Source organism: Dermochelys coriacea, chromosome 10, assembly GCF_009764565.3.
Source record: "Dermochelys coriacea isolate rDerCor1 chromosome 10, rDerCor1.pri.v4, whole genome shotgun sequence".
NCBI lineage: Eukaryota > Metazoa > Chordata > Testudines > Dermochelyidae > Dermochelys > Dermochelys coriacea.
In genome coordinates this window covers 16,007,907-16,023,423 of record NC_050077.1, presented here as the reverse complement: position 1 = coordinate 16,023,423, position 15,517 = coordinate 16,007,907, and the positions used below count along the sequence as shown (strand labels likewise).

At 41.8% G+C, this 15,517-nt stretch overlaps 1 protein-coding gene across 3 annotated transcripts in view; it reads right to left on the bottom strand.

Annotated features, from left to right (window-relative positions):
- The window catches only part of USP42 (ubiquitin specific peptidase 42), a 42,025-nt gene extending 27,195 nt beyond the window's left edge, over positions 1 to 14,830 (bottom strand). For 2 of the 3 annotated variants that reach the window (XR_006274737.1, XM_038418613.2), the window contains exons 1-8: positions 14,690 to 14,823; positions 8,498 to 8,744; positions 6,188 to 6,388; positions 3,999 to 4,109; positions 3,690 to 3,792; positions 3,464 to 3,531; positions 3,039 to 3,109; positions 2,054 to 2,136 (exon numbers count right to left, since the gene is read on the bottom strand). Coding sequence is in view for 2 of the 3 variants with exons in the window: in XM_038418613.2 (XP_038274541.1) it covers positions 2,054 to 2,136; positions 3,039 to 3,109; positions 3,464 to 3,531; positions 3,690 to 3,792; positions 3,999 to 4,109; positions 6,188 to 6,388; positions 8,498 to 8,735 (875 nt within the window). In the remaining variant the exon portion in view is untranslated. Of the gene's footprint in view, positions 1 to 2,053; positions 2,137 to 3,038; positions 3,110 to 3,463; positions 3,532 to 3,689; positions 3,793 to 3,998; positions 4,110 to 6,187; positions 6,389 to 8,497; positions 8,745 to 14,689 lie in introns of all 3 variants that reach the window. The other variant, XM_043493786.1, reaches the window with a different exon arrangement.
- Positions 14,831 to 15,517: the final 687 nt, after the last annotated feature.

Sequence of the window (15,517 nt, the reverse complement as noted above, 5' to 3'; positions counted from 1 at the left end):
TATATCTGAGTTTCCTCAGAAGAGCTAAGTAGAAAGGAAAAAAAAAAAAAAAAGTTCCCAGAAATGGAAAAAGCCCTGTAGGTCAGCAGCATACTTTTTTTTTTTTTTTAAACCCCATTGAGAAGAGGGAAGATTGTGGTTTCAAGTTTGACCAGACTACAGAACCCTGCAGATTATACATATGGAGGACCGCACAACGGAGAAATGGGATACTCATTAAGCCCATGGTTGTTAGATATGCTTCCCATCTATGATCTTTACACTATCAGAATTCAGAATACATTTTGTGTTTGTAGACTGGAGAGCCTAGCAAACAAGGGAAAACTTGGATTTGAACCTTTTTATTTCATCTACTCTATACCGGATTTTAGCATAACAAAAGAGATACCCAACATTTTCCTCCAAACGCACTTAATTAATAAGGATATGATTTTGTCACAGAGGTCAAGGATTCTGTAACTTTAACGGATCTCTGACTTCAGCCCCACCAGAGCAGCGAAGCCAGGCCAGCTGCCGGGGGGGGGGGGGAGGGAGGAAGAGGACCAGAGCCCCCAACTATTAGTCATCCCCCCCCCCCAACGTATTTTTAGTAAAAGTCAGGGATAGGTTGTGGGCTTCCATGAATTTTAGTTTATTGTCTCTGACTTATCTGTGTCTTTTACTAAAAACACCTGCGACAAAATCTTAACCTTACTAATTAGCCATTAATATTCTCTCTCTAGTGGCAGAACATGGGCTTCGTTACATTAATAATTTAGAGACAAGACAAGAACATTAGAAGACAAAAAGTTTAGTAAATCTCTTTTCTTAGCTACACTGAGTTAAAATTTATGACCTGTTTTGCTACTACAGTAAAAGCTGTTTTATCCAGCACTTCATCAATCGGAAACTATAAACCGGCATTTCTGATCTTTATTGAAATGCCGGTTTATAATCCAGTTGGCACGGGGCTGGCAGGGGGTGTGGAGCACGGGCTCTGGGAGGGAGTTTGAATGCAGGAGGGGGCTTGGGGAGCAGCGACCTACCCGGGATCTGGCTGCTCCTAGGCAGAGGCACAGCAGGCGGCTCTGCGTACTGTTCCCCCGCCCCCCCAGTGCCAGCTACGCAGTTCCCATTGGCTGGGTACCACGACCAATGGGAGCTGCGAGGGCAGCGCCTGCGGGAAGAGGCAACTGCCCCGCCTCCACCTAGGAGCAGTCGGGACAGGTCGCTGCTTGCGGGGAGCCGCCTGAGGTGAGTGCCCCCCGGCTCCAACACCCCTCTCCCTGTCCTGCATCCCAATCCGCTGCCAAGCCCCCTCCTGCATCCAAACTCCCTCCCAGAGCCTGTGCTCCACACCCTCTCCCGTGCCCCAATCCCCAGCCACGCACCCTCTCCCACACAAAACTTCCTCCCTCTTAGTTAACTGGCATTTTTCAGTTCCCAGCACCCCCCATTTCCCCCAACATGCTGGATAAAACAACTTCTAGTGTATATTGTCTTTGTACCTCCATGTTCTTATCCAAATGTTTTAAACACGCAATCTATTTTTAAGATGCAAAAAAGAAGTTTGATCAATTTATTTATCTTTCTATGTTATCTAGGACATGCTGTGTGTTCCATGATAGCAGATTAGGTTTAGGATAGTTTATTTAACATAGCAGTAATTTATAGTCAACTTTTTTCACTTTTAAAATGGTGTGATTCAGTAACATGAACAAAGTACTGTGTATAGACAATAATAATATATAAACACTTCTGGAAAGCCAAAATGAGTGCATCTCTTAGCAAATATCTCCCCACACCAAACCCTCCCAGAACAATAATTAGGGAACTGGCCTTCTCAAAACCAAAAAAAACAAAAAAAAAACCAAAAACCAAAAAAAAAAAAAAGATTTTCCAAGTTTTAGATGTTTTGTATTATACTCACTTGGGTACAACAAATGATATTTTACCTTACACCGTGTTTCTAAATTAAGCAAAACATGAATAACTTTTTTAAATGACATGCAATAACAACTCAATAAATAGAACCAAGCATCTAGTATTAAGATGTCATTAATATTCATCTTACTTGCTACATTTATAGGCATTTTCACCATCCAGTTGTTCAGGCTTCACAAACTGTTCCAGAGCTTTGTTTACGCTTTGAGCTGTCTAAAACAGTAAGGTAACAGTGCAATGCATTAGAACATAACATATGAACTGCCATACTAGGTCAGACCAATGGTCCATCTAGCCTAGTATCCTGTTTTCCGACAGTGGCCAATACCAGGTGCCTCAGAGAGAATGAACAGAACCGGCAACTATTGAGTGAGCCATTTTCTGCTGTCTACTTCCAGCTTCTGGCAGTCAGAGGCTAGGGACACCAGAGCATGGGGTTACATCCATGATCATCTTGGCTAAATAGCCATTGATGGACTTATCATCCATGAGTTATCAGAAACATCATAAGAACACACCACTTGCTCATTTTAGCTTACAGTAGTATGAAATAACATGATTTTAAGGGAGATCCACTGCAGACTACTGAATTTGTGAACAAGGGAGTCGGGGAGGAGACACGGACTGCAGAATATATTACATCACAAAATGTACTCTGTTCACTTTGACAAATATAGATGAGGTTTCATTATTTATAATATTTCATAGTACAGTAGTAATAGGTCTATGGTACATACTGTAAAAGCAGTACACTAGTAATTTATCTGTAGTACATATATTGTAAAAGTAATAATGTTTTAATAATATAGACCCTCAGTACAACATTCTGCAATTAAATCTTTGTTGAACTGGGAAGTATGAGATAGCATTGCCATGCCTGTGGATTCAAGTCTTCAGAATGATGTTCTATTTTAATACTTGTCCAGATTAAGTAAACCATACACAGACCATTTATATTGATAAGAGGTACCATAGAAGAACAAAGTCACATCCATCACAGAACTATATGGGTAGAATCAACTTAAATTCTACATTTTAAATTTTCAAAAGTTATGCAGTTAATTAAGGGGTTTTCTTTTTAAAATCTATTCAGCCAGAGTAACAAAACAATTTACCTTTATCTCCAATGTAATATCAAGGTACGGATCAAAGGTATCTGAGACTCCTTTGCAGTTCATACACTTTACTGAAATCAAAATACAAATACTTAACACAAAAAGCATAGTTAGTCTATTGCCTAAGGTATTAGCACATATTACCTTAATTAGCATTTAAGTCAGGGTAGTCAACAGGCAGACGGTGGGCCAAATCCGGACCACTAGATGCTTTTGAACAGACCCTGAAATCTTTGTATTTATTTATTAACATAAATGTTTGTTTTTTATTATTTTCTATGGAGTCTGGACCTTGACTATACCTTGATCAAGAAATTAACAAAACAAAGAATAACTGACTAGCTCTGGCTTCAGTCATATAATACAGTCATAAGGCCAAAACCATTCCTAAAAATTTTTTTTTTTTTCTTAAAAGAAAAAAGTACCTCTTGATCTTAAGTACCCTCCAAATATTTGATAGACGAGTGTGGTAGCCTGGGTATGTCTGTCCAATCTGAAAATAAATTATGCAGTGATCAGAAGATTAAAGTCAATTTATTTTTTTCTATGAATTTTTCCTCTTTTGAAAACCCAGAACATGTACCGTTCTATTTATAGGGAAACAGGAATAGGAATGACAGCATATTCAAATATTATTTTGTTGGCACTTACTTGTTGCTTCCATTCAAACATGCTTTCTGCATAGCATCAACAGTGTAGCGTAGAAATTCATGTGCATCTTCCTGATTTCCAAACCGGAAATGTTTTGCTATCCCTAACAAATAAATATAAATGTTACACCATATGTCTCACATGTGAAAATGGATGAAAATAAAGTTTTTTTTTAAACTTTCCTTCATAAAATTATAAAAAACCCTAAGTTCTATAAACTACAATTAAAATCAGACAAATAAACAAGCCAATAAAATATCTAAAACACAGAGATGGCATTTTACAAATAGATTATTTGAAATGACTTACGTCTAAGATCATTGATGACAGCCATAGGTTTGATGACATTGCCAGAGTTAGAGAGCGCCTGGGTAATGTGAGCTTGCATTGTACACATCATGCAGAATCCTTGTTCATGGCCTAAGGAGTGAAGCAACATTGCATCTCAAATTAATAAAATATTTATCTGCGGAAGATCTCAAAAAATCTGAAGGTTATAGGAACAATCTCCACAAAAATTATTCTTTTTCAAAACAGCTGACAATTAAGTACAGGTGGAAAACCTATAATGATAGATTAAAAAATGGAAATTAAAAAGAGTTCAATTCACAGAAATAGGTAAAGTTAGGAATGAGTTAAACACAAAATAAAATAATTTAGGATAGAGTAAAAAACTGAAATGCAAAACAAAAAATCAATCCTATGTTGCATCTCTTGCCCTCTCCCGCTTTTGCCTGCATATAGCTTATTTAGAGTATAAGTTCTTCATAGCAGGGACCTGTCATCTTATATGTACATCAAGTGTGTTATGTTTTTGGGTGCTATATAAACCACAACAAATATGTATGACTAAAATGAAACAGGTTGCTCAGTGGTATATAGAAGTTATGTTAATCAATGTGGTCTTTGTTTATTACTGAATATAGATTCTGGGCCAGATTCAACCATCAGATTCTAGTGATAGCAGAAACTATAATTCTTGAAAAATAAGATCTAATACAAATAGAGAAAAATATTATTTAATTATGCAAAAGATGAGGAATTATAGCAGGTGCCTGGACACTTTAGCAGCACTGTGATTGATGAAGGTGAAGTCAACTGACTTCGACCACATAAAAAGTACAAATATCTGGAGAAATTGTAGTTTCTACAGTATACTGTATTTTTATGAAATTTTGTTACATGTGTGTATCTAAGCTCTGAGCTGCCTTAGTTGTCTTAACTATGCAGGTACCTAGAACATTCAGCTGCCATTCTAAGCCCTCCTTTCTTATGCTCATTTTCTATCTACATACTTACTAGCAGACCCATGACCATAGCATTCTATGCCATTTTATTACATAAAGCAGTCTACAAATAAATGGGAATATGCTTAAATCTATATTAAGATTTACTTAGTGGTGAGGAACCCAAGTTTGTGTTTTGAGCTTGGTCCTTTTTTCCCAGGCTCACAGGAACTGGGAACATTACACACTACTGAACTCTGGCATAAAGAAGCATTTGACGGACTGAGAAAGTACCGTGATGGACACCAGAGGGAGCTACTATCCAGCCCACTTTGAAGTCCGGAGAACCACATGGTACAGGGCTCATGTGAACTCCATCGGGGTCTGCCTGGGTTTCTTCAAAGTTATTTTGGCCCCAAAAAATTATTTAAGGAGCAAATTTAGTATTAATTCATATAAATGTAACTAAGAAACCGAAGCTAGAGCTACATGATAGCATTTCTTAGCATAGATATAGGAAGACAGAATATAACAGGAGGCTACTAGACCAACATATAATTACAAATAATGCAGGTATTGGAATAAAAAAAAAATTCTCATAAGAAAACCCGCAGTAAAAATGTAGCTTTTGTCATTAATGGATGCATCATACCTATTACTAATAAACTCCAAGAACCCAAATCAGGAAAAATATTTTGAATTACGATTTTTTTTTTTAAATGAAGGCAAAGAACAAAGATTCCTAAGTTCTGAACACCATCCCACTGACGTATGTATTAGGATAAATATGGAGCCTATGTCCGAGATAAGCTGGTTTCCATCTTGCTGTCTACTGGTTTAACAGTTGAGACACTGAACATTTTATTTGTATGTTAAAGAGCTATGTTTTAATTCTGCTTGGTATAACAGTAAGGCAAAGTGGAAACTAGACTATGCAGCAGCACTGAGATGACATGAGGCCAGTGTTCTAAATTATGTCATCTTTAAACACAACTGTGGCTACCAGTAGGAGACTCACGACAAATATTATGCACATAACTTTCCAGTGCACCTGACAATTCACAGAAGGGAAGAAATGCTCTTTACTTTGAAGTTTAAGTATCTTGCATAGATTGCTCCACAAGCCCACTGACCATCTGATATTCAAAATCCACTCCTTGATGTTGAATAGCAAAATCAGGAGTTTCCTCTTCAGAATTACTGCTGTCCTTTCACTTTTCGAGCTAAGACAAAACTTTTTTTTTAAAAAATATACTTTTTAAAAGTACTCACATGTTTTTGAGTGTTCATGAGAAAGCATGTAGTTGGCAAGAGGGGGTGTATAAGTCAAACACTGAAGAGCAGAGTTGAGGAAACATGTATTGCCAAGATTTTGGAGTCCAGCTCCAACTCTATGCGTTTGCTGCCATTTCAGACAAATCTTCTCTGCTGGAAAAAGAACCTTCTGTGGCGGAGCAATGCCATCACCAATAGCTGCCAAAAAATACCAACACATTTTAAAGATATTAAAATTGTTTAATTTTAAAATCATGCTAAAGTAATATTACCTTATGCATGAGTATCTAGAAGAACTTTAACCAAACTGATTATAATAATCTACATTCTAGTAGTTACTTGATGAGTAAAGTATTAAAGACTGCCTCAGTACCCCAAAGCAAGTTCTCAAGTCAACTCAAGCTCAGTAAAAAGATATGGTTTTGTATGCCAGTTGGAAAAAATTAAGACAGTAGAATGCACTAATGTGGGACAATACAACAAAGACTAATTATTGTCCTGATTTCAGTAACCTAACTAAGCAAGTCCTTTTTTATCTAGTTTCTTCAATCTGCCTCATAATTCAAATTAATCTTTTTTCCTTATTGTAAATTACAAGGAAAACTTATAATTATTAAACCATAAAAAGTGTAAGTATGACAGGATACCAAAGTAAGCAAGTAACAAGCACAATAAGTAGCCCTTAATGACAGAATCATAGAAGCATGGGACTGGAAGGGAAAGGTCATTTAGTCCAGTGTTTCTCAAAGTTTGCGTTGTCTCACGGCATGTAAGGCACTGGGTTGCCTTGCTCAGCACCCAGGGACCCTAGCGGGTCTGGTTAGCACTGCCAACCGGGACGTTAAAAGTCCTGTCGGTGGTGCTGCCCAGCTAAGGCAGGCTAGTACCTACCTGTTCCGACACTGCGCTGCGCCTTGGAAGTGGCCAGCAGCTGGTCCAGCTTCTAGACAAGGGGGACACAGCGCTCCATGTGCTGCCCCTGCCCCGAGCACCAGCTCCGCACTCCCACTGGCTGGTTCCCGGCCAATGAGAGCTGGGGGGCAGTGCCTGCAGGCAAGAGCTCCGCAGAGCTGCTTGCATGCCTCCACCTAGGAGCTGGAGCTGCTGCTGGCCTCTTCCGGGGCACAGCACGTCTGCAATACCAGGACAGGCGGAAAGCCTGCCTCTGCACCCTGGCTGCGCCGCTGACTGGGAGGCACAGGAGGTAAACCTGAGCCCCAACCCCGAACCCCTATCCCCTGCCCTGAGCCCCCCCAAACCCTGAGCCCCTTCCTGCACCCCAAACCCCTCATACCTGGCCCCACCCCAGAGCCTGCACCCCCAGGCCAGACCCCTGACCCTCTTCTGCACTCCAACCCCCTGCCCCAGCCCAGAGCCCTCTCCCACACCCCGAACCCCTCATCCTCAGCTCTGTTGGGTCGCGGGCATTAACAATTGTCTTCAACTGGGTCATCAGAAAAAAGGTTTGAAAACCACTGATCTAGTTCAGTTCCCTGCACTCAAGGCAGGACTATGTAATAACTAGACCAGGGGTTCTCAAACTGTGGGTTGGGACCCCAAAGTAGGTCACGATCATATTTTAATGGGGTCACCAAAGCTGGCTTAAGACTTGCTGGGGCCCACAGCCGAAGCTGAAGCCCGAGCCCCACAGCCCGGGGCAAAAGCCAAGCCTGAGGGCATCAGCACTGGGCGGCAAGGCTCAGATTACAGGCCCCCTCCAATGACAGAGATTCCATAATAACTCTAGGCAATTTGTTCCTGTGCTTAACTACCCTGACAGGAAGTTTTTCCTAACGTCCAAGCTATCCTCCCTTGCTGCAATTTAAGCCCATTGTTTCTTGTCCTATTCTCAGAGGTTAACAAGAATAATTTTTCACTCTCCTCCTGTGATGTGGATATTGACACCAAGTATTTTAGGAGGATTGTTATGTTTCAGAGAACTCTAAATAATACAGGCCACAAAAAGCAACACTGATAAAACACATCCTTCTCTACAGAAAAACACTTAAGTAAATAAGTATACGATAAGTAATGGAGAACCACCACCTCCGCTCTGAAAAAGTTTGTTATATTGCTCGTTAACATGTTCAAATTAAGTTCACAACATTGGCCACTTGAGCTGTCTCACATGGTTCACAAGATTAGAGTCTGCTGCTGCAGTCCTTAATCATAACAGTCCCATTCTATATCAACAGGATTACCCCAATGAGTAAGAACGCAAGATGAGGATGGCAGACACTACTAAATGGCAACTGGTTTTATTTTTTCATAATTTGCATGGGGTGGGGGAGTACAAGACATACTTACATTGATCTTTCTGAACTGAAGGCTTGGATTTATCAGGTACAGATGAACTAGAATAAACTGCAGCACCAGGTACAGGTCCCAAAGTGATCTTGTGCTTTGGAACTTCCAACGACGATACAGCACCCCAACTTGCAGAGGCTGAGTCCATGTCTCCAGTAGAGGGTACCACGGAGCTACAAGGCTGTTTCTGACAAGCTGCAGGGTTTGAAGACTCAGATACTTTGTCAACTATGGTCATTGTTCATCTCTGAAACACAGAGTTGAAAGTTCTGTTTGATATGAGAACGAATATTATATGAAAAAGCACTACACAAGGAAAAGAATGGTAACAGTTACACTTTCCCCTTAATGAAACCAATTATTTTTGCCAATGGCACACAAATAATTTAGAGTGGTAGCTGTGTTAGTCTGTATCAGCAGAAAGAATGAGGAGTACTTGTGGCACCTTAGAGACTGAGAAATTTATTTGAGCATAAGCTTTCGTGGGCTAAAGCCCACTTCATCAAATGCATGCAGTGGAAACTATATTAAGAAGATTATATTACACACACGAAAAAAGGGGGGTTGTCTCTGTCTGAGGGGTTGGACACCTACAAGATCTACAAACACCTACAAGATCTCTATCAAGCGTTTTTACAACTACAATACCCACCTGCTGAAGTAAAGAAATAGACTGACAGAGCCAGAAGAGTACCCAGAAGTCACCTACTACAGGACAGGCCCAACAAAGAAAACAGAATGCCACTCGCTGTCACCTTCAGCCCCCAACTAAAACCTCTCCAGCACATCAAAGATTTACAACCTATCCTGAAAAATGATCCCTCACTCTCACAGATCTTGTGAATCAGACCAGTCCTCGATTACAGATAGCCCCCCAACCTGAAGCAAATACTCTCCAGCAACCACACAACAAAAACACTAACCCCCAGGAACCTATCCTTGCAACAAAGACCATTGCCAACTCTGTCCACATATCTATTCAAGGGACACCATCATAGGACCTAATCATATCAGTCATGTCATCAGGGGCTCGTTCACCTGCACATCTTCCAATGTGGTATATGCCATCATGTGCCAGCAATGCCCCTCTGCCATGTACATTGGCCAAACCGGACAGTCTCGACGCAAAAGAATAAATGGACACAAATCAGATGTCAAGAATTATAACATTCAAAAACCAGTCGGAGAACACTTCAACCTCCCTGAACACTCAATTACAGACCTAAAAGTCACAATTATTCAACAAAAAAACTTCAAAAACAGACTCCAACAAGAAACAGCAGAACCGGAATTAATCTGCAAACTGGACACCATTAATTTAGGATTGAATAAAGACTGGGAGTGGATGAGTCATTAGACTAACTAAAAATTATTTCCCCGTGCTAATTTCCCCCCTACTGTTACTCACACTTTCTTGTCAACTGTTTGAAATGGGCCATCCTGATTATCACTACAAAAGTTTTTTTTCCTCCTGCTGATAATAGCCCACCTTAATCGATTGGTCTCATTAAGAATTGGTATGGCAACCCCTATTTTTTCATGTTCTCTGTATACATCTTCCTACTGTATTTTCCATTGCATGCATCTGATGAAGTGGGCTTTAGCCCACGAAAGCTTATGCTCAAATAAACTGCTTAGTCTCTGAGGTGCCACAAGTACTCCTCCTTCTTTCTACAAATAATTTAGAGGACTAAGTCTTTCATGTGAATGTTTCAAAAATGCATTAAGACACGCTAAACAACGTTTTCCAGCTGAATTACACCACTACAACTTTTGACTTTCATGAGATTTTTTTTCCAGGAACCAGCACTGTTTAATAGCAAACCCTTGTGAAAATACCTCTTAGGAAAACTTTGCATTCAGCTTTGACTGCAACAGTATTTTCCGCAAAAAAGTGTAAAATGGTCAGCCATTTTTGCATTTGATGACATTAAAAGTTTGTAAACCAACTGAAGAGGAAATCTGTATATCTAGTGTTATCTTGTGCCATTTTATATTTAGCATAATGAACTTAAACAAACAGTACTTAAAAACTACACTAAGTTTTATTTAGTGGTGAAGTGTCCAAGTATTTACATCTTGAGTTTAGTTCCTTTTATTCAAGATGGCAAAATCTGAAAGCACTACAGAGGTAATATGCTCAAGCCCAGACACTGGGAAAAGAAACACTTTTATTTGCCTGTCTGCCGCAAAACTGCTGATGGGCTGCAGAAGAAGCTATGTCTTACCCACCTAACATTTATGAGAACCACACATCACAGGGACTTTGAGAATGGGACATACCCAGAGGAACCCCCTCTGGGGGTGGGGTGGGGGAAGAAAGATTTATATACCTATTTCTTCCAGGATTTTTTCTGACCTTCAAAGAAATATTTGTTTGGACATACTTTTGGAAACAAATACAATTTTAACATACAATGTAACATATCACAGTTATACCTATTATTGTAAACTGAAAGATTAGACCAAAGGTTAGTTCTTTTTCCAGTTTGTTTACTTTGCGCATTTGACAGTAGTTTGTGCTAATTTTTCTGTAGAACAGAAGAAACCTATTTAAAAATTAAGGAAATGTGATTTAAACAACAAATTGTCAGGGAAACTTGTATGCAGGGGTAGTAACTAAAAAAGTAATATTTTAAAAATTTTGCGATGTTGTCCCTTTAAATATGCGTTATTGAGCATGTGCAGTAAATATGTTACCCACTTTCTATCAAAACAAGTTTTGTAGCAAGATTGTACATTATCTTATTTCAACACACAGGATCTGATCCTGCAGCTTTTACTCACACAAGCAGCCATATTAGCTTAACATAAGTAAGGATGGCAGCATTTTTATTTTTTCTTGTGATGTGAATGAGATGGTATGTCAAACAGCTTTAAGATATATGATGGAAGTGTTTTTTCATAAAAAAATTAAGGAGGTTAAATAAAGCAAACTAAGTTAACAAAGAGTGTCGAGGTTCTCACACAAAACCACAAATTCTGAGTAAAAGTCCTAATTAAATTACAGGGCTCATTCTACATGAAGATTACCAAGTATGCTTGGTAATATACCAGAATTATAGTGAGAAACTATTTTAAATAGGGTCAATTTTTAATTATATGAGGGGGGTGGGCTCTGAATGCTAGTGGATTCACCCAATATTTAGACATTTCCATCCACCATTACTAAGAAGAAAATGCATAAAATTGAAATGAAAGAATTCTAAGTAGACTTTATGGACTCATTTTATTGAGAAGTGGAGCCATCCTGATACTAAAGGATGACTTAGATTGAGGTCCCTGGCTCCCTGTGTCTCAGATAAGATTCTCTCAATCACCAAGTTGCAGATGCAAGCCCCTGATACACAATGTGCAAGTGCCATCCCCTTGAAAGTCAGTTTTTCATGTTCTGAACCAAAACAAAAGATGCTTCAATAATATTCATCAATACACGGGGGGGGGGGGGGGGGGGGGGGAAGAGAACCGCTATCAGTTTAACCTGACTGTAAACATTGGTCTGGCTGCATATTTGACACAAATCACAGCACCCAGGAATGATTACTTATATACAGTATATACATATATAAAATATATAAAACCAATATTTACAAAACTCGATTTGGCCCTGTTTAAAATAATGCAACATAAAAAGTGCTTTAACTTCAGATATTTAAATTATATCTATATATCTTACTATGCAAGAACCTTTTTCTAATTTAGAGTGCACTCTTAACAAATTAAACATGAAATGGTAATGACGGAAAACTGGTATGTACCACACCTTTTCATGATTTTTAATATACATATGTTAACATTGTGGAACCACATACTACTGATATACAAAAAAGAGCTTTACATTATAGCCATCTAACAACTGGGGAAAGAAAGTTGCATTCTAGTCTCAGCCTGATTTTAAAAGTCAGGATTTTTTTTTAAAACAGTAAATAAATAAATGTAAGGAAAAAGCAACAAACCATCAAAGCTAAGAAGTACAAAATTAAGGCTCCTTAGAGACTAACAAATTTATCTGAGCATAAGCTTTCGTGAGCTACAGCTCACTTCATCGGATGCATTTGGTGGAGTGAGCTGTAGCTCACGAAAGCTTATGCTCAGATAAATTTGTTAGTCTCTAAGGTGCCACAAGTACTCCTTTTCTTTTTGCGAATACAGACTAACACGGCTGCTACTCTGAAACCTGTCAAAATTAAGGCTATTATTCCATCCCTAACTGGAAGCCAATTATGCGTCACAACCTAAGAGTTACTTCAAAGAAACATTTTTCTGTCTTGTAAAGCACGCAGATACTTCACTTGAAAGCATTATGGTCTCACAGCATCACCGGTATGAAGGCTGTGCAAGTTACACAGTGGGAAAGTCTGAAAAAAGGTACAAATTGAAGTCTTTCTCCACCTGCATTCCAAAGCTACAACTTGCTTCCAAACAGATCCAAAATGACTATCTCGGTATCTCCGTTCTGACTTCAGTTCTCAGCTGAACACATTTTTTCCCTTACAGTTTCACTCCCTCCACTAGTTTCAGAGTAGCAGCCGTGTTAGTCTGTATTCGCAAAAAGAAAAGGAGTACATGTGGCACCTTAGAGACTAACAAATTTATTTGAGCATAAGCTTTTGTGAGCTATGCATCCGATGAAGTGAGCTGTAGCTCACGAAAGCTTATGCTCAAATAAATCTGTTAGTCTCTAAGGTGCTACATGTACTCCTTTTCTTTTTACTCCCTCCACTAATGACCGTATGCCTTCATTACTGGCCTGAATATTTTCATTTATTCACACCATAGACTTTTAACATCAGGGTTTTGGGTCATTTTACATCCATGGACCTACTATGTAAAAAGTATTTGGGGAGGATAGAACGTGCATGAAAGATGTACTTTCCCAATTACACACAGTACATAAAGCACTAGTGAAATGAAGCCACCTCTAGAAGTAGAGGGTGCCAACCAGCTGGCACACTAGACATTGCATTGAAATATTTCAGAAAGAAAACATAGCTACAATTCTCTCTCCTTTCCCCCCAAAATATACAATCCCAGGATCAGTAATATATTCCTAATATCAAAAACAACAGATACAGCCTCCCTGGGAAGGCCTATACTCTGCAGCAGCTGGGGAGATGGATTGGGTGGTTTAATGGGCCTTTTCCAACTCTATTGCCCATTGTGATTCTATTGTGCTGGTGCCATGAAATCACCCACACCAAACCCTGAACACTGCAGTCCCGATGTCATCTATGTCTGAGAGTCAAATGGGGGACAAATTTCCCCCTCCCCCATTCTCCAAATTCAGTAGCAGCCACCTGGCCTACTTTTGGGGGGGGGGAGAGGGGCAAAGGGGTGGCACAAGCTCTGGGCCTAGTAACAGCAGATGGACCAAATACCGAGCGCCGGCCTCGGTTTGTTCCTCTCCCCCACACGTTAGGGCCTGAAGCCCAGACAGTGAGCGAGGGAAGGAGGAGAAGCGTCTGTAAAGGAATCACCCATTTGAGAGACAGTGTCCATGGCAACCAAGCGGGGCGGTAACAGTACAAGAGAAGCGCCCCCCCCCTTCACACACCGAGGGGAAGAATGGGATGGGGGGGGTCACCAGAGAACCCGCCCATCGCTAAGATGGGGGGCCGGGGGTAACGCCAGAAGCGGGGGGGAGATGGTACCATGAGACCCCCCCCATCCGTGAAGGGGAGCAGCAGGTAACAAGGCCGGACGGGAGGCGGGAGCCCCACGCCGGACTTGGCGGAGGAGGGGGCGGTAACCCGAATCTCCCAGCCCCCTGTGGCAGGCACGATGACCCCCCGCCCTCGGGCGCATCCCCCATTGCTAGGGAAGCGGGGACGGGCAATTGGACGCGGGAGCGCGGCGAGCAGCGAGACGCCCGGCTCCCGACGGGGAAAGGGGAGCAGCCGCCCGCCAGGGCAGGTCTCCCCGGGCCTGGCGGCGGCGAAGGAACTGGATCCCGCCGCGCTCCTGGGGGCGGCGCCCTGCCCTGCCCAGGGGTCCCTGCCCCCTTTACCGCCCGCAAGGAGGGGGAAGGGGCCGGGTCCCGCTGCTCCGGGGGTGGGATGGGCCGGGCCCCCGCCAGCCCGCCCGCCGCGGCCCCTCCCCCGGCCCATTGATTTGCAGGGAGGGGGCAGCAGGCGGCACTGCCGGGCTCCGCAAGGCCGCGGCGCGGCTCGTCTCCCTCCCCAGCCCCGGTACCTAGCTCGGCCCCGCTCGGCTCGGTGCTGCCGGGTCCCCTTCTCCGCAGCGCCCGCCTCAACCCGGCCGCTCCGCCTCCTGTGCCAGCCCGTCGGGGAACAATGACGTCCCTCCGCCGGCCTCCTGCATCCGGGGCCCGGCGCCGGCTAGGGGATGGGGGGCCGAACTCCTCCGGGTCATAGAGGGACCAGCACCGCCCCTGCGCCTCCCGCAAGAGCCGCCAGGGGGCGCTGCAGCGACCCGGCCCAAGTGCTGTCCTCAAAGCTGCAGGGAGCGCAAAGGGCTGGAGCTTCAGGGACCCGCAAACGCCAGTTAAGGGAGCGTTACCAAAGTATAAAGGCAACATGGGACCGCAAACACGCCCCTAGGGACCGTCGCCAAGCTGTATGGTCAGCATGGAGCCGTAAATGTCTGTTAATAGGCCATGATTAAACTAAGGGATTAAACAGTTGTATGAGCTGCAGGGAACCACAAACACGTGCTAAGGAAAGAAGCTATTGCCACCCCCAACCAGACAAAAGTGAGTCCAGTACCCCTTGAAAATAATTATTAGCTTTAAAATTATGAGATTTTAAAAGAAATCACAACTTTTAAAGTATGTGTTCAGTTTTTTAAGCCTTTGAAGTTTGAGGGGAGCCATCTATCCCCAATTTGCACTGTATCATTTCAGGTTTATAATTCAGCCTTAAATACACATACATAAATGCAGGGCTCACTGCTGGCTACTTGGATGAGGATTCCACTTAGCTTTTCCTAAACTCTGAGCTGGGAAGCTACCATTCTATCCTTCTCCTTAGAGACTAACAAATGTATTTGAGCATAAGCTTT